Source organism: Martes martes, assembly GCF_963455335.1.
Source record: "Martes martes genome assembly, chromosome: 12".
Taxonomy (NCBI): domain Eukaryota; kingdom Metazoa; phylum Chordata; class Mammalia; order Carnivora; family Mustelidae; genus Martes; species Martes martes.
Window position 1 is genome coordinate 12,732,886 of NC_137900.1, and position 22,869 is coordinate 12,755,754.

The following is a 22,869-nucleotide window of genomic DNA, read 5'->3' on the forward strand; positions in this document are numbered from 1 at the left end:
TGTGCAAATCCACAATGACCTTTCTCCTAGATCCTAAACCCAAGAGCCCATGTCATCCTGCCCTCAACAAAGCAACTTGCTATCCCGTCCTGATTTTCTACAGTATTTAACAGTTTCTCCTGTAAGATCTAGTGTTGTTCTTAACTTCCTGTGTCAGTCTCTAGTTGCTCCACGTCCCCCATTTCATGATGTAAATGGAACATCAGAGACAAGTTTGGAGGCGGATGGACCCGGGTTCACCTCTCCTCCTGGCTTCCTCTGCTCCAGTGTCTCTGGACTTCTTGTTCCTCAAACACTCCTCTGCTTCAGCACACTTGAACTGCTTCTCTCTGCCTGGAACATTCCTCCCAGGTATCTCCAGGGCTTTCTTCCACTCCATCCTGACATCTGTCTGATAGCACCAATCGGACTTTCCCTGTAGCTAAAATAGTGCCCCTCCTCATTCTCTACCCTCCCATCTTGCTTTGTTTTTCCTCATAGCCTTTATAATCACTAGACATTTTATTATATATATTTATTTGCTTGTCTGTTTCTCTTCTGTCTGCCCTCACTAGCATATAAGCTCCAGGACAGCTGGAATTGGGTAAAATGGAAATGATGCTTACCTCATCAGGTTGGTTGTTGTGTGGACTGAATGAGATAACATGTATAAAATATAAAACCTTCATAAATATAAAAAAGTCTAACAAAATGCTGAGCATACAGCAAATGTTCATTTCCTCTCTTTTCTCACGATAACAAATGAAGAGGTCCACACATTTTGCTTCTCTTATATTCCCTGCGACCACAGTCACCCCTACACTGTATCCCTGAGACCTGAGAAGAACGATTGGAAACTCTTCAATGCTATGGTCATTATTTAGGTTTGCAGCAAAAGTCAGCATGTCCTGATTAGATTTTAAATATACTCGCTTGTGAAAATACGGGCATATACTTCCTATGTGTACACTGAGTAAGATTAACGAGGAGTGCTTGTGAAAAGAGATGTTTTAATTAAGTGATTTTTCTAGTCAATCATCAACTCATTTTCATTCACCCATTGTTATTGAACAACTCTGTTCCTGAGCTTAATGCACTTCCTTGCCTTAGTACGTCGGAAAGAGGAAGAGAAATCCTTCATTCTCATGTCTGAGTACATCTTGGCTGAGGGTCACTGTTACAGACAATGGCTCCCCCTTGATATAACTGAAGATACTGAAGACTCAACATGTTGACCCAACCTTATTCTGACCCCCAAGACACACCTAGGTCATAACTCTCTCAAATTAAACTCTCAGTAAAAGCTCTTACCTAGCTCTTACTTGTCACATTTTTCTAACGGTAAATTGCACACGTGCACACACTCGCACACACAAAGTCTATTTAACAAGGATTCTATGCTCAAGTTTCACTCAAATTTCAAGTTTTCTAGATCTACTTTTGATTGGCAACCTGTAGTCAAATAATCAGTTAATTTAAAAATTTTAAAAGATAACGAAAAAAATTCAACACATTAAAAATAATAAAGGGAATAGTCTTATAATTATGTGAATACAAACATATTGCCCTGTTCTGACCCAACAACAGTGAGAGAAGTAGCATCAAAAATAAATTAGCTGTTTTTCTTTTTTCCACTCAATAGTTTATTCCTGGAACTAGGCTTGTTTGCAGGGCTGCTAACAACATGGTTTAATTGCTTTCATTATTCCCTACTGCCCTGACTTGGTCTCATCATCCAGAGTGACATTTATTTATTTATTTGTTTTTAAAGAAATTTTATTTATTTATTCATGAAAGAGAGAAAGAGGCAGAGGCCGGGGGAGAAACATGCTCCCTGTGAAGCAGGGAACCTGTTGTGGGACTCCATCCCAGGACCCTGGGATCACGACCCACGCCGAAAACAGACTCTTAACTGACTGAACTACCCAGGCATCCCCCATAATGACCTTTAAGCAACCCCCACAAATCACCTTTGTGAGAAAAAAGAAGTACATAAGCCTTATTTATGCTCTTTTAATTATTTTATCTCTAACTCACAAGTTAGCAGGGTATTGAAAAAAAATTAAAGACTGATTGCTTCTGAAATCCATCTCTACCATTTCCCAGATACCCTGGTTAAAACTGACTTAACTTCTCTGAAATTTAGTTTCTTCATCTGTGCTTTGGGTATCTGCATAGAGCCTACATCAGAAAGATGTCAAGAAGATTACATAAGAGATCACTTTAAGTGCCCCGTGTTAATACCAGAATGATGCCCCTTTCCTTCTCTTCTTCATCGTTTTTCTGTCCGGGGTATGAAACACCTAAGTCTAGAGCTTTTTCACTAGGCTCTTTCCTTGGTTCCACACCCACGTATCGAGTTTCCATAACATTCCAGGCACTGAGCAAGATCTGGGACCACACTGATGAACAAAATGCAATTCTTATCCCAAAGGAGATCCTAAACCAAAGGACTAGATTGCACTTTAATCACATCTAAGGTTATGTTTGATAATCAGACATTTTCCCTAGTTAGAAGAAATAATGCCCAGTCTTCCAAAGGTTTTACAATGTGTATGATTCACAAACTATCCGGTAATACAATATCCTGTGAATTACCTCACTGCTGAGATCAATACAGAACCATGATGTTATCACACCAGCCTACCTGTCTGTCTCCATTGGTGGAGAGAAAGGCACCAGTCGCATAGGGCATGGTATGGTCACAAAAACAAAAACAAACAAACAAAACACTTGTTCCCTCCTCCAACTGTACTTAACGGGTAATGAGACAAAAGTAGGACTGAGCCATTATTTACCACTGGTTCCTTCTGCATTCATTTTTCATAGCCTGTTTATTTGGAGTATGTGGTCTTCACAACATGAATTAAGCTCTTGTTTTAGTTACTGTTACCAGTGCATTCTACTGTTACATCCAATAACTTGGTGCACCTCTTAAACAATGAGCTCTTTTTGTAGCTATAACCCAGATCATTCCCACTTTGTCCAAGGCTCTGGTAATTTGAATCATCATTGTTTATCTCTTAAAGAAAACTAATTTCACTTAGTGCTGGGGCAGGATAAGAATTTCAAATGCAGGATAAGAATTTAAAAAAAAAAACTCCTATTTATTTCCCACAAAATGGCTGCCAATAACTCAGAACAATGGAAAGCAATTTTTTTTTCTTTTCAAGTTTTTATTTAAATTCCAGCTAGTTAGCATACAGTGAGGAAAGCAATTTTAAAGTCGACTGTTGTGTTCAAAATGTGTCTTTACATGGATATAACTTTGTGATATAAAGTCAAAAGGAATGAGAACAGTACTCTGAAACAGGCACCTGCTCTGGGCAGTGAGTTGGTGATAGCAGACGTCCATCAGGCCCATTTCTGCTACTATTACTCGATAATTCCTAAAGGACGTTTGTTTTGACAGACTTTATAAAGACAACAACGACAAAATTAAATGAACAGAGTTTATACACCTATGACCTTATACTTGATTACCTATACAAGTTATAATAACTAATATTAATAACAATACCAACAACACACCACATAGCTATAACTACAGTAAAACCCTCAGTCAGGAATGACAAAGGAAAATGTCTCGATCTTGAGTCAAGATCCAAATCTTTTCTCCTTATCTTGGCCCTTCTGCCTTGCTATAGACCCAGTCTTCAGCTTTCTCTAGTTCCTGTTCCTTGCTTCCCTGGTACTTTTTCGAGGCCGCTAGAAATCAACTGTAGAATTTCTGAGCTTTCAATACCCAACCACTTGCATGGAGTCTCCATCAGTTGTATATCTACAAATATATCTGTTTATTTTGCCCTAACTCTGAACATGTGCTAAAATTTCAAGCTCAAAACATTCTCCAGATGTACAAATGACTCCTATACCAACAACCCAAGAATACCAGCTATAAATGCTATAGCTTCTCTCTCTCTCTCTCTCTCTCTGATATTTAACAGGAAGATAACAGCTCCGGGCCTGAGTTTCTCACTCCCTAGCTCTCTGCCTTCCCAATTTGGAGGCCTTAGAGCACCTTGTAAACTTCCCAATATCAACATCAAATGTCAAATGTGACAATTGTTCCTGAGAAAACAACCTGCTTGCGGCTTCTCTGAAGTTTGATAGTTTAATTGTTCATTGTCCAATTTGGTATGGCTTAGGCAATCACTGCCTAGTGCTCTAGAAAATTATCATCAAAGTATTGCTTTAGGGGCACCCGGGTGGCTCTGTGGGTTAAAGCCTCTGCCTTCGGCTCAGGTCATGATTCCAGGGTCCTGGGATCGAGCCCCACATTGGGTTCTCTGCCCAGCAAGGAGTCTGCTTCCTCCTCTCTCTCTCTGTCTGCCTCTCTGCCTACTTGTGATCTCTGTCTGTCAAATAAATAAATAAATAAAATCTTTAAAAAAGTATTGCTTTAAAGATGTAATATTTCCTTCAATATAACTGATCTTCAGTTGTATTTCCAGTAATTTTGTTTTCCATATCACAATTTGTTTTGTTTTGTATCATATTAACAAATTATGCCCCTTGAATTTATACAATATGTCCAATATATTAAAAAAAAAAAAGAAATAGGCATGATCTTAAAAAGAAAGACTCAACTTCTCACCTTATTTAACCTTAGAATTTGAAGACATTCTCTATTACTGTGTCCTCACTTGGTGCTAATTATTCACCCTGCTTTCTTGCCTATTAACAGTAATTTGTAATAATTATCTATTGTTATACTCATTGTCTATTGAGTACAGGAGACAAGCACTTATATGAAAAATCAGATGTCTTCAAATAACAGGAAAAAAAATAGTAAGAGTCCTATTTAAAAAGTAGTTGTGATTCAAACTTTTAAGGGGAGGGTTATTTTCATTCATTGAGAAGAAAAAAATCAATAAAACATTTACAAATCAGTAAAAAACTGCTGTTTGCCACATCTATATAGAAAATATTAAATAAGACTATCCCCAAAATTATTTTACCTGGGAAGCTTCAATTCAGTAAATCAAAAACTATTGGTCCAGTAAATTGATTTTCTCACTGATCTGAGCAGTCTTACCAAGCTTTTTAGCAGACTAATAATATAATTAAGTCAATCTTAATATACTAATAATATGAATAATTGTTATAATATAACATTTACCTATACTTGCTAACTATATACTTAATATGCTTATATCATGTTATACACCAAATTATACTCCCACCATCATAAGTCTTCCAGAAGTTTTATTCACATCTCTTCCTCCTGTAGCATTTGAGGTTTTATGCAGAGTGGGTGCTCATTAAAATGTATGTCGAAACAAATCATTCGTATTCCCAAATCTACTGAATATCCACTGTAGAGAAGGTAATTTCCACGTCTACAGTAATTATAAACTCAACACTCAGAAAGCAAAAGAATATAAGTTTCGGTTATGCAGAATGAATTAATTCTGGAGATCAAATGTGCAGCAGGGTGACTACAGTTAACACTATGGTATTTTTGAAATTTACTAAGAGAATGGATATCAACTGTTCTCACCACACAAAGAAAAAAGCAGTGACTATGTGAGGTGATGGATATGTTAATTAGCTTGACTGTTATAATCATTTCACAAGGTATACTACATCAAAACATCACATTGTACACCACAGATATATATAATTTTTATTTGTTAATTATAGCCCATAAAGCCGGGGGCGGGGGGAGAAAAAAAGAAAACAGTGAATCTTCATCTCTTCTGTTCTTTTGTTTGCCCGCAGAACCTCATTCCAAAGAGATGAGCATTTATCATGAACTTAATGGGAGCTTAGAGAGGGTCTTTCAACACCATTTTGCAATTTTGTCCAGTAAAGATTTAACAAACCAAATAGCAACATCTCCATGCCTATGACAGGCAAAATAATGGCCTCCCAAGGAGGTCCACATCCTAATCCCCAGAATCTAGGAATATGTTATTTTACAGGCAAAGAGGAATTAATATTGCAGATGGAATTAAGTTTGTTAATTACCTAACCTTAAAGTAAAGAGATTGTTCTGGATTATCCAGGTGGGTCCAATGTAATCATCTGAGTCCTTAAAAGTCAAAGAAGGAGGCAGATGGGAGAGTCAAAGAAAGGAATGTAATGACCGAAGTAGGATCAATGGGATGCAACTGTGCTGACTTTAAAGAAAAAGGGGCAGGACCCAAGGAACTAGGGTATCTTCTAGAAGCCAGAAAAGGCAAGTAAATGCATTCTCCCCTTAGAAACAAGAAATGAACACAGCTGACACCTTGATTTTAGCCTGGTGAAATTCACGTCAGACTCCTGAACTACAGAACTGTACGATAATAAACTCACATTGCTGTGAGCCACTAAATTTGTGGTAATTTTTAATGGCAGCAGTAGAAACCGAACACAATGCCCAAGACTTTCTTTTTAGTGCTGAAAGCAAAAACTTTAATACAGAAATAACTTGACAATGTATTTTTACACATTCTATTTCTTAATGAGAGTTTAACTGGCCTCCACAATAAATAGACCAAATATTTTCTGATAGTTAACTCAACACAATGACCCAATTAAAGACTAAGGCCTGACAATAAACCTACAGATCAATGTGGATACACAGTTCCTAGTATTATTGGTTCAACTTTTAAAAAACTATCTCTCTCAAGCATTTATCTTGACTTCACTGTATGAACTATAACTCGGAATAACTGAATAGTTGATGATGGGGGTTCCTATTTATAAAAGTATTTGAGCGATTAAATGAAAAAGGAAAGACAGAATTGTAATATCACCATTTTGCAAAGCCCTGACAAAGCAATGGATCTTAACCAGAAATCAGTCAGATCTAGTCAAGGGCCTGATCCAGTCCATTGCCCCTTTTCTTAGCCTGTGAGCTAAGAACTATTTTTTTCATTTTCAAGTGATTAAGAAAATCAAAAGGATAATATTCATGGCATAAATAATTATATGAAATTCTGATTTCAGTGTTTTATTAATAAAGTGGCATTGGCACACAACCACGCCCATTTACTTACACAATGTCTGTGGCTGCTTTTAAACAATAACAGCAGAGGTAAGTAGTTGTAAGAGACGTTATGATGTGCGAAACCTGAAATATTTATTCTTTGGTCCTCTGCATAAAATATTTGCCAACCCCTACTCTAGGTGATGATCAATAATGGTAGCTAACATCTGAAATAAGAAGCAAACAGAATACCTATATGGAAGAAATCAAAACTGATCTAGACTCCAGGTCAAATTATCAAATCATAGGAAATACAAGGGACAGAGGAACATGTAAGATGACACCACAGGGATGTATTTAGCAGAATACAGAACGTGGGAAAATCTACAGGACAAACAAATTTATTTGACAAATGATCTTCAACAGAAAAAAAAGGAGATCAGGAAGAGAAACGTAACAGATGAAAAACCAAACAACTGTAATGTGCCAATTATAACTGTATTCTGATTCAAACAAACTCTGGGTAAGAAACAGAATTATGAGATCATTAATGAAATGTGATCTTAATATATGTGGGTATTAGGAAATTATTAATTTGTTTACATTTTATAACAGTGTTATTGTTTTGTTTTAATAAGGAATCCTTATCTTTCAGATACTTTTTAGAAGAAATATGACATCCGGATTTGCCTGGAAACAATCTAGTGCAGAGGGAAGAAATAGAAAACAGAGGTACAAATGAAGCAAAATTGTCATGATTTGGTAATTGTTGAAGCTGGATTATGGGTATATGTGGTAAGTATACTATTTCCTCTCCTATTGTACATGGTTGAATTTTCCTTAATAAAAGGATTTTAAAACATCCTATCCCAAAGGTCTTGAGGTTCATGAAGAGAATAATTTGGTCACTATAATTTATTTCAAAATCCAATGATACAGAGCCCAATGGTAAAAATACCAAAAGCAAAGAGTATCTTATATTTTTCAATATGGTAGAAATTTCATATTTTATCTCTAAAAAAATCAACAAATTCACCTTCAGTAAAAACATAGAGTAACACACATTTCAGGCCTACTGTGGAAAATAAACATCTTGGAGAAAACAAGCTGATTTTATTTTCTACAATACTTTCAAAACAAGAAGCCCAATTTAATCATTAGCCTTTTATTACATCTTGGCTGTAACCAACAACATTCTAAACCCAAAAGAACGGAAGACCACAAACAACACTTCCGCATCAAGCAAAGGCAACGTTTCCTTTTGGTATTTGATGTAACACCTCTAGTTAATTCCAGGAGTTAGGTAACTATTACCATTTAGCAAGTATCTCTTGCCAGGCACTGTACTAGCTACACAATACATTTAACTTTCACAATTCATCCTGGAGACAGCGATTACCATACTTATTTTATGAAAAAGGTACGAAGACAAGAAAGGTTAAGTTGCAAAATCAGTTAATGACCTGAGACAGACTTAAAATCAAGTCTGTCTGATTTGAATGCCAATGTAATCTCAAAGCAGAAGGCCAGTGTCACTACCTTTCAGCCCCTTGCAAATTTTGACTCTGTTCAGAGGTTAGGATCTAGACAAGCTTGACATTTTTCTGGTGCAAAACAACTACAAAGGAAGCCCTGGTCCTTACGTCTTCCAAAAAGCAAGGTCAGTTCCTGAATTTTTACCTTGTCAAAAAGTATTTGCAAGAACCAGCAAGTACAAAGATGTTAACTGAATATTGTTTGTAACCACAAAAAAAAAAAAAAAGGAAAAAGAAAAAAAAAACTAAACTTTTTATTGTAGAGAAATGAATAAACTATGTGTGATATAAACATATACTAAAATAATTTGCAACATTTACATATAACCATATATCTCCAAAAATATAATGTTGAGTGAAAAAGCAAATTGCAAAAGAGTATGTCTCACAATGCATGTAAAAATTTTAAACACATAGAACCATACTATTTACACATTTTATGAGTATATAAATATAGACTAGAGTTATCTAAAAAACTATATGAGAAGAATGAACTTCAAGTTCATAATATTTCTTTTTTTTAAGATTTTATTTATTTATTTGACACAGAGAGAGAGATCACAAGTAGGCAGAGAGGTAGGCAGAGAGAGAGAGGGAGGCAGGCTCCCCGCTGAGCAGAGAGCCCGTTGCGGGGCTCGATCCCAGGACCCTGAGATCATGACCTGAGCTGAAGGCAGAGGCTTTAACCCACTGAGTCACCCAGGCACCCCAAGTTCAGAATATTTCTGACCTTTAGAGAAGGAATCAGGAAAATGGTAGGGGAGTATTTTAAATGTGCCTATAACATTTTACTTCTTTTTAAAGACATGAAGAAAATATGCCAAATTATCAATCTTGGTTTAATATGTATTATGAGTATGTAGATTCTTTTCATAATATTTTCTATGATTTTTCTATTTTTTTCTATTTTCAGACAATTTAAATTTTAAATAAAAATAAATAAATATTTTTTCTTTATATAAAAAGAAGACAAAGACTTGAGTGAATTTGACACTCGATGGGAAAGGAAGAAGGAATTCTCCTGATAGAATTCAGGAGAAAAGAGACATAGAAATATAATTCACCTAAGGCCACACAGCTAATAACAGACAAAGCCAAGATTCCAATCTAGATCTGATTGATTTCAAAGCATCATATTATTCTCAAGATCAATTTGGATTTTCCATACAACTCCCAAAGTAGAGATGACGTGCATTCAAACTGAGCCTCCTAAGAACGCTTATCATTAGAGCCCTCCCCTCCTAATCTCACTGTTGTAAAGTTCATTTCCAAGGAAGTCCTAGACAAATCAACCTTCAGTGTAAACAAAAACCTAGCATGAATGTATTCCTTTTTGGGTGACTAGTTTGGGGTTGAAGTTCTGGCATTCTAGAGAGGTATTTGTAATGAACGTGTAATCTCATGACACTGAATGCATGAATTTACAGTTTGATGTGTCAACTCTGAACTTAGATAACTATCTTCAGAAGAGCTAAAGTAGTAATTCCCACCTTTTGAAATCTGCCTGAGAATTTTCCCACATTCCTTGAGGTATTTAGAGAGATCAAAGGGAGATACAAAGTTATATTTCAGCAATCTCTGAATTACAAACCAAAGTTTTCTTAAAAATACACACTTTTTGCATAACTGGTGAATTAATTTACCAACATTATAGACTAAATATGTATTAAATAAAACCTGCAAAAGAATAAGCAATCAGGCTATGGTGAGTGCTATGAAGTGTGTAAACCTGGTGATTCACAGACCTGTACCCCTGGGGCTAATAATACATTATATGTTTATTTAAAAAATTTAAAAATTAAGAATAAGCAATCAGATCCAGTGTCTACCAGGCAAGTTCATAAGACAAAGAGAGGATAGAACCAGGATGGAAAACTAGCAAAAAATAGGTCTTCAACTCTCACGTAAAACAAATCCCAACTCCTCCAAGGCTATGGATTAGTTTGACTACTCTTCTTTCTTCCTACTTGCTTAAACCCTTTAATAGGTTCTTCCTCCAACAAATAAACATGTTCAAGTCTCTCCCATCTTGCCACACAAGGAAAAGGAAAGAAAATTCTTCTGCCTCTGTTTCTCTTTGCTCTCATAGCCAAGAACTTAAAGTCTACCTCATATTAATGAGAAAATCCTATTAATGTATTTATTAATTGGTCAATTCATTCATTGAACAAACATTTGAGGGCCTGCTATACACCAGGCACTGCTCAAGGCATCTGCATAAATTAGCGAACCAAACAAAGATCCCTACCTTTGCGGAGCTTACATTCTAGCTGAAGTCAGGCAACGCGTACTAAGTTAGGTGATGTGCTTGGAGAGTGCCTGGCACGTACTAAGTACTTGACAGTGTGTTTGTCCTTGATGCGGTTGCTTCTCTGTCTCCTCTGCCTTGACTTCTACTCACTGCATTCAGGTATCCACCCTCATGAGTCGCTGAAAATGACTGCCTGGTTCCAAACTGCCAAATCCACACTCTTTCTCTTCCTCATCTTTTGAGAATCAGGCATCAAGTGGAGGAGGCTTTTTACCTTCATTCCTCATCACCATCACTTCACAGGTATTCACTGCTTTAACTTTCTCTCTATTGTATTCTGACCACAAAGCCGACTTCGTACATCCCTGTCTGGTTGCTCTGTCTTGTATGAAGCCATCAGTTCTATTAGGAAAGTTGTTCAGTACCTACTAGGCTGCCTAACACTTCCTAGGTACTCAATGAATGTGAGATGAATTAAAGTTCGCTTCAGTGCTGTTCGTCATCCTTGCATTTTTGTTCCACGAGTCCTCTCTGGGTTTTGCCAATGAAAGAAACAAAAAGTAAAGCCAATGCACAGACCATCACAGCTGGTTGAGACCAATGAATATAATGTGTTGCTACTGTTTATAAATGATTTTTAATGATTCAATTGTTTTTTCAAGATCTCAATAAATAATGGCAGGAGGAATTATTTTAATATATTTTGGAATAATTGAAAACACATTTAACCATCACTATACAAGGGTCTTTTCCTCCTCAGAACTTAAAATATTTGAATTACTCACTAGCCACCTAATATATTTGTGGTCCTCAAATTAAAGATGAAACTAAATTTATTTCACTGTTCACTGTGATCAATGAGAACAAGCTTCTTAGATGTTAATTACTAGAAAAAAAGATAATATTTCAGAAATGCTTAAATAAAATAAGCCATTATCAGAAAATGGTGTTTTTCCCCATCAAAAATTCACAATAATAAGAAAATACATCTGTACTCCTGAGTGATACAACATTGTCCCTTTTTTTTATTATTATCATTTTTTAACACAGTGAGTAAAAAGCAGACAAAAATCAACCTGTCAAGAAACGGTTACGCAGTAATGGACTAGCCCTGCAGGGGATTCATTCTGATTTCACCAGGAGAGCCCTTTGCGTAACAAGAACAAACCATTAAGGGTTTAACAACACTGTCAATGAGTATCAGAACACTGAAAAGGGAGCAAGGATCCTTTTCACCAACTTGCTGCTGTTTCTGCTACAGCCATCCCCAGAATTACCATCCACATCATCCTCAAAAGACCAACTGCTTGGGAGAAGGGTTTTTCTCACTTTAGCCCTGCCTTTGACTCAGCTTTCCCTCATTTATTATAAGACCCTGAAGGACCCAGCTTTTGGCAGGAATAACCAGAAGTCACTTCCTAGGCCCAGAATGGGTAAGTCAGCCCGAGGAAAGGAAGCAGATTTGTTCCTGGAATCCCTCCCTGCCCACATCGCCTCTCACACAGCTGTGGGAAGACACAACTTGGTACCCAGCTGTACTGGACTCGTCTACTTTGCAGGGCTGCTGTTTCTATATACTCTCAGCTGCCCACTTCTCTGCACAAGGCGTGATGTTCTGTGGTTGGCACCTGCTGATAAGGGTAATTATAGCATTAGTGGAAGCAAGCATGCCATCTAAGGTTGAAAAACAACTCTAATTACAACTCGACCATTTTACTCCCTCAGAACACTCCCCCCACCCTTTTTACACCGAGCTTACTTGGAGATTAAATGAAATCTGCATCTGTTTGAAAAGAAGCCCTGAAATAGTTGTGGGACTAGAGGAGGAAATCACCTTTCCAAATTAAAAACACTACAGGCTGAGGCAAACATGTGGTATTTGTAACACCGGACAACACTTGCTGAATCCCCTTTCAATGGATTTCCCATGTATTTTTATGTGGGTAGGATTAAAACAAGTAACAGGAACAATAAGAACAATACTTCAAGGACAAATATGAGATCCAGATAGTATCGAATAGAGGCAAAGAAGTTTTAAAATCCTTTTATGTCTCCTGAGCAATGTAACAGTGGCATTATGTAAAATATTAATGTCCAGAAACCTAATTTCATATCCACAATGCAAATATGTAACTTTTACATTGATATAACTATAAAACTGATATCAAACTTCTCTGTTTACTGAAAAAACACCCCCACTGTTTTCAGATTTTAAAAATACCCTATGACCCATGGTCAGAGAAGAACAAATTCCAAGGAATGACTATGATTAAATCCTACTTCACTTTATCAGAATTTTATGATTTGGGGTATAATCTGAGTATTGTAGATTACTGAATCGAAAGGTGCATTATCAACTACGAAGCCTAAAAATAAGGGGAAAGAAGAAGGTTGCTTGGGGAAAAAATCTTTTCAAATCAACAAGGATTGATGTGCTGGACACATCTACTCTTGTGGCCCAGAACTTGAAAACATGGCCTTTAAATACCACTATCAGGACCCAGAACAGCTTCCCCTTCCTCTCACCAGTGCACAGAGTAGGACTGTTTCTGCCTGTGCCAGAATAGAAGCGGGCCCCAGGGAGCTAGGGCAAGGAGAGCACACGCTGTGCCTGCTGGGCCTGCCACAGTCCACAAAGAATATCCCTAGACCAAGACTGCCAGAAATGTGACTTTCTAGTTTCTCATACTGACATCAAAATAATGGGGCCAGCCCAACCTCTAAGCTGTCTCTAAGAAAATCCCAACATATCTAGTGATAAGTAGATAGGAAATCTAATTACCAAGGTTGATTCAAACAGACCTCCCCTACCCTTGACACATAAAAATACCATGACTCAGATCATAGCAGGAAAGTATTTCTGGAAAATCAAGAACATGGCAGCCTTGCTGAAGAAAATCTCCCCCATTATCTATGATGTATTCATGCTTTGTTGTTAGTGAAAATGAAAACTAATGTAATCATTCCCACTGGGGACAGAGTCATGGACTGTCATCGTTCCCTGGGAATAACTTTAACTGGAAGTGATTTCAAGACTCTAACTATAGCAGAAAAGAGAGTAACAAAGGCCACATCCACAAAACAACTACATAATCATTTCACATTCTCAAAAGAAAGAAGAAAGAAGGACCTAAGAACATTCCCATGTTTTATTATTAACTACCTTTTTCTACACTTATCTACTTGTCTTCAAAGGAAGAAAAAAATTCTTCTATGATTTTTATCACAATGATGCCACAATATTTCTGAGTACAACACAAAATGAATAAAATCCAGAGTCAAATCACAGAATATCTTATTTATTCAGAAGAATAAATAAAAAGTAGCATTAATCATATTAACTGCTTCAATCACTTCCTTTAATCTCTGTCATTTAAGCTTCTTTTTGCATAAGATACAATGAAAGTTGAAAATAGCACCAGCTCACCTTAAGAGGCAGAAAAAAATCTTACCTTGAAGATTAAAAACTTTTGTCGGCATGTTTGTTGCAAGCCTTGTTTGCATAAGTAAGTTGGGTGTATCGCTTACAGATGAAGAAAGTCTTTGTTAACAACTAATGAATCAAACCTTGATTAAAAACCACCATCCCAGCTCTAAAATTTACAAAACTTCATTATCTTTGTTTAAAAAATTCTGATAATTCAAATCATGACTAGGAGGACTTCCTAGGTTTTTAGAACAAAATCGGTATCAAACAGGTCATGCAATGTGAGAATAAGCACAGGCTTTTGCCATAACCGGTTTTTAACTGAATTACTAATGTTTCAATTAACAAGTACTACAGAGAAATATAGCACCATCATCACCCTTAGTAAACAGGAGGACACAGTTACTTTTCCAGATGTCTCCTGTTGTCATGGTATCCTATTATGTCCTCCCTCTCTTCTCGTATTTTTATTCTAAATAACAGACCTGTAAGTTACTGAGCCTAACCTATGGTTATATGAAGATTTTATACGTTCTTGAGACTCTACACACACCTGTTGAACAGAATCAAAGAAGCAATATAAGAAGTTATTTAGAATAATGCTTTCTATTAAAAGGGATAAAATTCTTAGTTCACATAATTGATGAAAACCAGAAGTCATCAATTCCTATCTTCAGAATAATATTCTCCTTCTTAAAATATTAAATTCACCTTTATTTAAAAATGATATTGCAATGCCTGAAATAAAATTAATTGCATTTTAAGTGTACTCTATCCATCTTTAGATAAAAAAAAAACTTACCTACAACACTAAATATTAGGAAAAAATATTTCAAATTTAATAATATTTTTCTGCTAGGTTTTGTGAACAAGCAAACAGAATAAACACACCAAAAATTTTACATGTTTATATTTCATTCTGCTGAAGTAATGTTTTAAACGTCATGCTTTTCACAGATTTTTATCCTTTATTGATGAACTCTTGAAAACAGAAGAAGGTACCATTATTCATGCTATGAGATACAATGCTTTTGTACCACCCTTTAAAAAAATTAATTTAGTTTCTCTTCTATACAATATCTGCCATCAACTCCTCTGAATGTAAGGCATAGGTACACACACCAGCACACACACATGCTGATGTTCTTAATGATGTCTCCTAAGTTGAAGTGCTGTACCCTTGCTCCCTAGGAGCAACAGGAGGGCTCTCTGCTCTCTTCTGGAACACAGTTCTTTCCCTCTAGGCTAAAGGAAAACAGATAATATTTAAATACTAAAAATGCATATGCAGCTAAAGTTTTTTATCAACTGTACTTCTCTACACACATACGATGCCTATATTAATTTCACTTGAGTGCTTTTATCGCTCTAATTAGACATTGAAGAGGAGCTGACGCATGGGAAAACTGTTTTCTGAACCCTGTGTATGTTAACAGGAGGATTCTAAGCACCTGGGATATTCTTGCTATTCTCTGCATGCAAATAACATTCTGCAAACAATTGAACGCACCCATTAACATAGTGGGGGTGTGGGATGAAAAAGAGCAAGTGTTAAGAGAGTGAAATATGGCATGCCCTTCCTATTCCGCCCTCATTCAGCGGATGCCCAGTGTCTTCGAACAAGCCGCACAGAGAGACCCTCGGGACGCACAGGAGTCACAACAATACACTCAGCAACACCTCGCACGCTCTGCTAATTGCAAAACTCCAACGATCTGCCAGTGAGCCCCTCGCCTCTCGAACATTTTCTCCATTTTTGCAAAGACACCACAGACGTCAGGAGACCCTCCCCTCGCGGAAGAAAGGGAAGTCGTTCCGTCTCGCCCCTCCTCACAGCCCCCGACACTTTCGTTAGAAGACGCTCCACAAGTTCCCAGGCTCGAGCCCCGTAGGAGGCAAGTTCAGCACCATGGAAAGGGCTCGAGTCGCGGGCGGCGGGAGCAGGAGACCCAGGGGTTCTCCCCGGGCCACTCACCGGCGTCTGCTGCGATGGGAGTCCCGAGCGCTTGGTGGATCCCTGCTTGGAACTTAACCTTTTCCACGACTCGGCAAACCTGCCCCGGCTGGCGCTCCGGCTGCGCCTGCGGCTCTCCGCGCTGTCGTCGCGGTCAGAGCAGCCCCGCTCCATCTCCGCCGCATCCCTCCACTTCTTCCCCATGCTAAGTTCGCCTCGCTCTGCCAGGCAACACCCGGGCGCCGACCTCTCGCTCCCTCCTCTCGCCGCCGGGTCTCACTCCAGCCGGCGCGCAGCTCTCTGTTGGCGCCGCCTTTGCCTCCGCTGGCTCCTGCCAGAACCCTGCGCCCCGTTACCGCCGCCGCCACCAGGCTGCGCTTGCGTCCGCGATTGGCTGAACTGTCGGCTGGGGCTGCGAGCGCCACCTGCGCCCGAGCCAGCTTCCTTTTGCGCCCCCAAATTGCTCTCCACCACCCCCAGGCGCCGCCTTCTCTGGGGGGCACACGGCCCACGCCTGGAGCTATTGATGCGCCGCTAGGTGGTTACCGCCAATCACCCCACCCTGCCCAGTCCAGTCCCCTAGGCCTGCGGACCAACCACACCCCAGCCCGAGCTGCAGGTGCAAGCCTCTGTTCCCACAGTGGGAGACTCCAGTTGACTTGGAGAAAGACAGGAAGCATGCAACTTTGTCTTCCTTCCTTTTCTCTTTCTTCCCTTTCTCCTCTCTGCAGCAACAAAGGTCTCCTAAGTATCCTTGGGGGGGGGGGGTGGGGTGGAGTAGAGCTTCACCTCCCTGTCAGATGCCACACTAATTCCTTCTCGGACTTGCGCGGATTAGCCCACTGGTTCTTGAACTTGGCTGCACGTTCGAGTTCCTTTATTTTTTTTTTTTAATGCTGATATTCTTCAGAGTCTAATTTAATTGGCCTGGCTGGGGCCTGGAAATCAGGATATTTAAAATCTCTCCAGTTTGATTCTTGCTGCGCTAACCGCAATTAAGCGTCTTTGACCACCTGTCCTATGGGGACACAGCAGAGGAGAGTCATTGGAAGGGAAGAGAGGGTGAATGCTTCTTCAATCAATTCATTTTCCTCTCCGGGGCAGGAGTGGGGTATTCATTTTCCCCTCACACTCCCGAGGCCAGGACGATGATACAGCAGTAAAGGCGGTGAGGATGATCACCTGTGTGGTGAATATTCCCCGACACCTCGGCCTTGGTTCATCTATCTGCCTTCTGCTCATTAGAAGGAAACCCAACAGTCTCTCAACAGTTTTGTGTTAGTTGTTTTACCAGACTGAGCTGTCCTCCTGTTCAGGAATTTCCCTGATCAGATAAGAGAGAGCCAATGGGGGTGTCACAAATTTACAAACGCTGAAACGGTGACCTTGCTCCTTATTAAAGGGAAGAAGGCCTAAAATCCCTCCTGGTTGAAAAGAGTTGTCTGGTTGCTTAACTGTTGCAATGGCAACAGACGCATTTTCATTTCTTTCTGAAATGGAGCATTCTCTCTCCATTTTGAATAAGGCCAGGTCCTTCCAGGAGGAAAAGGTAGAAAGGGATTAAGAAGGAAGGGGAGAGGGTGAGAGATGCTGTAGGAAAATTTGTGCTGTGGTGCCAGCTGTGAAAATCACAATCTGAGTTGTCTGTGGTGGGTCTGATTAAGCAGAGGTTTTGGAATTGACTAGTTTTCAGGAGTGCAATACGGAACTCTAAAACCCTACAGCTGTGTACCTGTGTGTAGTGCTCCATTAATATTAATCCTGTCATTTTAAGCAAAGGGACTCACAGGGCACATTTCCTACCTTTTAAACAACCCTCTGTGTCCAGAAATCACACACCCATATTAAACAAAATGAAGCTCTAAACAATGTTTGCAACACACAATGCCATTTAATGAGAAAACCACAGGCTGCATTTCACATTTCCTCGCTCCCTATCTAAGTTCATGGATTTGAAACTATTAGTGACATTTCATGGAAATATAATAATTTAGTCTAGACTTCTACCCCCCACAAAAATGAATCAAAATGATTATGCATAGTTTACAGATTAGACAGGTATGAGAGCTAAATACCAATTAGGGAGTAAAAAAAAAATCAGCAAATTAGGACTTAAATTGGATGTTTGCCTTTTCCTTAGTTGTCAACAAAGGGGAATGTAAGTGAAACCTCCCTAGGAGATGAAAAGCCTGTGTGCTAACCTGGAGGCCTTGAAAGTTCTGTCGATATAGTGATAAAAGCTCTGCAAAGGACCTAAGAGGGGCTTTCCAGATGTATCAAAGCCCATAATCCAAGAGCACTCATTTCTCAGAGTCTCAAGACCCTAGTTCACCCACATCAGCCCATTAAGGGGGAATAACACTGCTGTCAAGAATATCTATCACGAATGATGGCACCAGGACATCTATGAATATTCAGAGCCCCTGGTGAGTTTTTCAGATACATTTAGAAAATTCAGTGAGTGGTGATTGTATTTGTAATTTTTTCTTTTACCTGTTTGGTCTAAAAATGAGCCGTGTACTGCTGTTATCTTAAGGCTGTGTTTTAAAGCCTCGTTTGAAGATGATCTCTGCATTTCGTTTTTGTACTTGGCAAGTACAAGGAATAATATCTGGGAACTATAAAAGAGGCTAAGTTAGATGTGATTACAAACAAGCAAATTATTGACCCTTCCCTCTTCTGATGTTCATTTGTCTTTTCCCAAATTTTCTAATAACTACGAACCGGAAAACTACATTGAAAGTATATCATTTTTCTTAGAAGTTAGCAGAGAATGGCAGCATCAAAGCTAAGAACATGTTTAAAATCACCAGCACTGAAAATCTGGAATCAAGGCTAGAAGCCATTTCTAGAGTAACTTAACTTTCCTGGAAGAGTCACTGTAAATGCAAAGGTGAGTCTAAATACATTAAAAAGGCTATTGGGAAGGATGCCATAAAACTTTTTTTTCCTCCATAGTTTCAGTGCATTCAAGAATGCACATATTAGGACAAGATTAGGCAAAAATTACTTATATTGTTATCCAATAGATAGTCTACATAAAATAAAAATGCAAATATGTAAATCTTTAAATGTACAAATCAATCCAAATATACTGAAATGTTCTGAAAAGTGAGCTTTAAATAGTATTCAAAAAATTCTCTAGAAAATATCAAATGCCAGCAATTTTTCATTAGCCCTACACATTCTATGACCCTTACATGATCCTACCAGCCTGTTGCGTGTTGAGTATATAATCAGAAGGAACTCTCTCCAAAACCCATTTGCTCTAAGGTACATGGTTATGAACTTTATTGCAAAAAAGTTAATAGGAAATACATTTTCCTTTGGTTATTCCAGGACATGGAAACCCACGGGCATACGCAGAGACTAACACGATCAAGCAAAGTCCAAGAGGGGAGGATAAACATAGAGAAAGTGATGAAAACTGTAAAGCTATGTTTGTTCCCAAAACCCTCTTTGCAAAATAAGAGAATATCAACATATTTCATCAACTTTAACACTCCCAATTTTTCACATTTTGAACACTCTCGAATCAGGATGCTTTTGATAATGGATGGTATCTTGGCTTCAGTATACTATGTTATATGGAATCATAGAGTTGAATAAGGAGTTAGATGCTTGTAGGTCTGACCTTAGAAACCCAACAAGCTGGCATTCACCCTTTGCCTACACATTCAGACAGACCTCAGCATTAGACATCCTCTTTCTCAGAAGCAGGACCTTTCCTTATTAAACCATTTTAAGCATTAGGAAACCCATCCTCATAAACTTGGCTGAAACCCATGCCTCCTTCTTTATTCTAAACTCTGTATCCACACTAATTTAACAAGTGATAGTCATCAGGTATTTGAAGATGGCCTTTACAACTCCCCTAGAATATCTCTTCTCTTAAGCCAAATGATGTCTAATTCCTTCTGTCATGTCCTTACACACGCAGGAAAGCAAAGTCTGAATTGGCACTCTTGTGTACTAAGAGAGATTTTTAAATGTGACTGTTAAATGAATTTGGGGCCAACTGCTTCGTGAATTCACTAAAAACATAGCCACCGTGACTAGACTCACAGAGGAATAGGCTTCGTCAATGCCTATGAAGCTGGAGACAGGCTGTAGAATCTGCCTTTCGTCATGATTAGATCCTTCGGTAGACATGAGGGCTGAGTTTCACACAAAGCCAAACAACCATGAGAGTTGAAACAATTATTCCTGTAACTCGAGCAAAAAATCTCCCAAAGCCCATGACTATTAATCAAGACAAGGAGCAGTAGGGTTATACTGGTTTATGCAAATTGGCCATCTATGTGGATGAAATTCTCTGGGTGATAGCTTCCTGAAAAATTATCCTCCTTCTTAATGAAAAACAATCGCGTATCTTCTCTGAAATACCCACTGACAAGTCTTCCTGGTTACATACCCCATCACGTCCTTTCTGCAGAGGCCAGTGCAGGTCAGAGAACCTAGCTACAGATCTGCTCTGTTTCCTTGCTCTCTCTCCCCCTTTCTCCCTCCTTCCATCCTCGTCTGCTCCTCCTCCCTGCCCCCTCCCTTCCTTCCTATTAATTTTCGCACAGACCACAGAACAAACAAAATCCTCCAATTATCCAGGCTTCCTACACTTTAAATACTATTATGATTCACAGGAATGTGTAGTAAAACCTTTATTTTTCATTGATACATAAATGCACATGTATATAACAGTTTTCCCTCTTTTTGAACCTATACATAGTTTTCTGAAATTTTAATTCAAGATTAAGAGATAATGACTAAAGTAAATGGTGTAAGAATTATAAATATAAATAATAATAGAATTAAAAATAACACAACTATTACAATGGGGTAGAGAAGGAAGAGAACAGAACAGGGAAGAGAGGGAGATATAACTGAACTAAATTCTCACCTATTATAAAATAATGTATAAAACAGATGTATAAAAAAATCCATAAATACTCCCAACAGAATGAATAAAACTCTGTAAACAGATAATTTAAGCTGACAAAAAATACCAAGATTTGCCCAGGATGTGAGGCAACCAGAACTCTCACATGCCACTGGCAGGATACTGGTATGACCACTTTGGAAAACCACTTGGTACTATCCACTAACACTAATACGCCTACAGTGACCCCACAATTCTACTCGAAGACATATACCCAACAGAAATGCATGCATGTGATCAAAAAAAGACTGCAAGAGGGCACTGGGTGGCTCAAGTCATGATCTCAGTCCCATATCGGACTCTCTGCTCAGTGCGGAGTCGGTTTCTCCCTCTCTCTGCCCCTCTCCCCGCTTGTGCGCTCTCCCTCAGGCTTTCTCTCTCAAATAAATAAGTAAAATCTTAAAATAAAGTAAAACACTGCAAGAATATTCATAGCAGCACTGTTTGTGAAATTCCAAACCTAGAAACTACAAATGTCCATCAAGGGCAATTCCAAATTTGTGAAATTCCAAACCTAGAAACTACAAATGTCCATCAAGGGCAAAATGGATACATACATTATGGTATAATGAGACAGTGGAATACTATTCAGCAGTGAGAGTGAATGAACCACTATCACATGCAAAACCGTGGGTGATGGAACAGCAATAACATGGTGTGGACAAGACAGCTGTTTTTTAAAAAAGAACTAAGTAGAAAAAAACAGAGGTTGGCTTCCCCCAAATTGCTCTGCCATTACCTTTACGATTTGTCTCTATTTTAAAGAAATCAAACTGGTAATTAGATCCTATGTGATGGATGTAGTTTATGTAAAAAGGTAATTCAGAGGTTGAATTACTAGGAACATTTCAAAGAAAAGACTTTATTCGTATACCAAAAAATGGTTAATAAATATAATCTGTTTAAGTTCAAAAAAGATGTTTAAGCTTAACTGACTTTTCAACTGGTACAAGATCCAGCTATCCCTAGGTAGAACAAATAAATTGGTTGTGACCCATTTAGAAAGGCTAAATTTTTCCTCAAACTCCTTTTCTGGCATCACAGATGCCTGGACTTCTAGCTTTACAATTTCATTAGTTTTGCTTCTTTAAAAATGCAACTCCTTCTATGATCAGTAATCCTTAGAATTTGTCCCTCATTATCCACCTTTCTGAGGTCAGGATGTTTAGTTGTGTAGCCAGAACTCTAGGATATCAGTAGAGAAGAACATATAACACAGCCCTATCAAGGAGAGAGGCAGAATCCAGGGTCTGGGGGTTTCTAAAGGTAAACTATTGTTTCCTGCCTGCTCTCGAGTTACAACACTAAAACAGAAGGCAATCATTTATGCCAAAATCCAATGATTTCTGTTTGTCCAGTATAAATGGCAGGAAAACATCAAAGATCATCTTAAAAAGGAATGCACAGTTTTAGAGGCAGGAGCTAATCATTAGGGGAAAGTTACTTTTTCTTCTTTTTTATTTTTAAGAAAGTATGAATTTCTCAAGAATGGCTCAGTTGGTTAAGTGACCGCCTTTGACTCAGGTCACGATCCTGGAGTGCCAGGATCACATGCCGCATCAGGCGCCCTACTCAGCAGGGAGTCTGCTTCTCCCTCTAGCCCTCCTCCCTCTCATGCTCTCTCTCTCAAATAAATAAATAAGATCTTTAAAAAACAAAACAAAAAACTATTTGAACAATTTTATGAAATTTTGTGCTTTTGTGCAGAAGTACAAACAGTTATGCCTGATCCATTACAAAACAAAGTAAAAGGGGCATGGAAGTAATGTGCAAAATTTCCCCCATCTCTTAGAGTCACAATTTCTTTTTTTTTTAATATAATTTTTTTTATTTTTTAATAAACATATAATGTATTATTAGCCCCAGGG

The 22,869-nt window shown here is 38.3% G+C and overlaps 1 protein-coding gene across 6 annotated transcripts in view; it reads right to left on the reverse strand.

The window, feature by feature from the left end:
- The window catches only part of TRPM3 (transient receptor potential cation channel subfamily M member 3), a gene marked incomplete at its 5' end in the record, with an annotated part of 786,868 nt that extends 770,599 nt beyond the window's left edge, over positions 1–16,269 (reverse strand). For all 6 annotated transcript variants that reach the window (XM_080819682.1, XM_080819679.1, XM_080819696.1 and 3 more), the window contains one exon: positions 16,087–16,269. In XM_080819682.1, coding sequence (XP_080675808.1) covers positions 16,087–16,269 — 183 coding nt within the window. The remainder of the gene's footprint in view (positions 1–16,086) is intronic.
- Between the last annotated feature and the right edge of the window lie 6,600 nt (positions 16,270–22,869).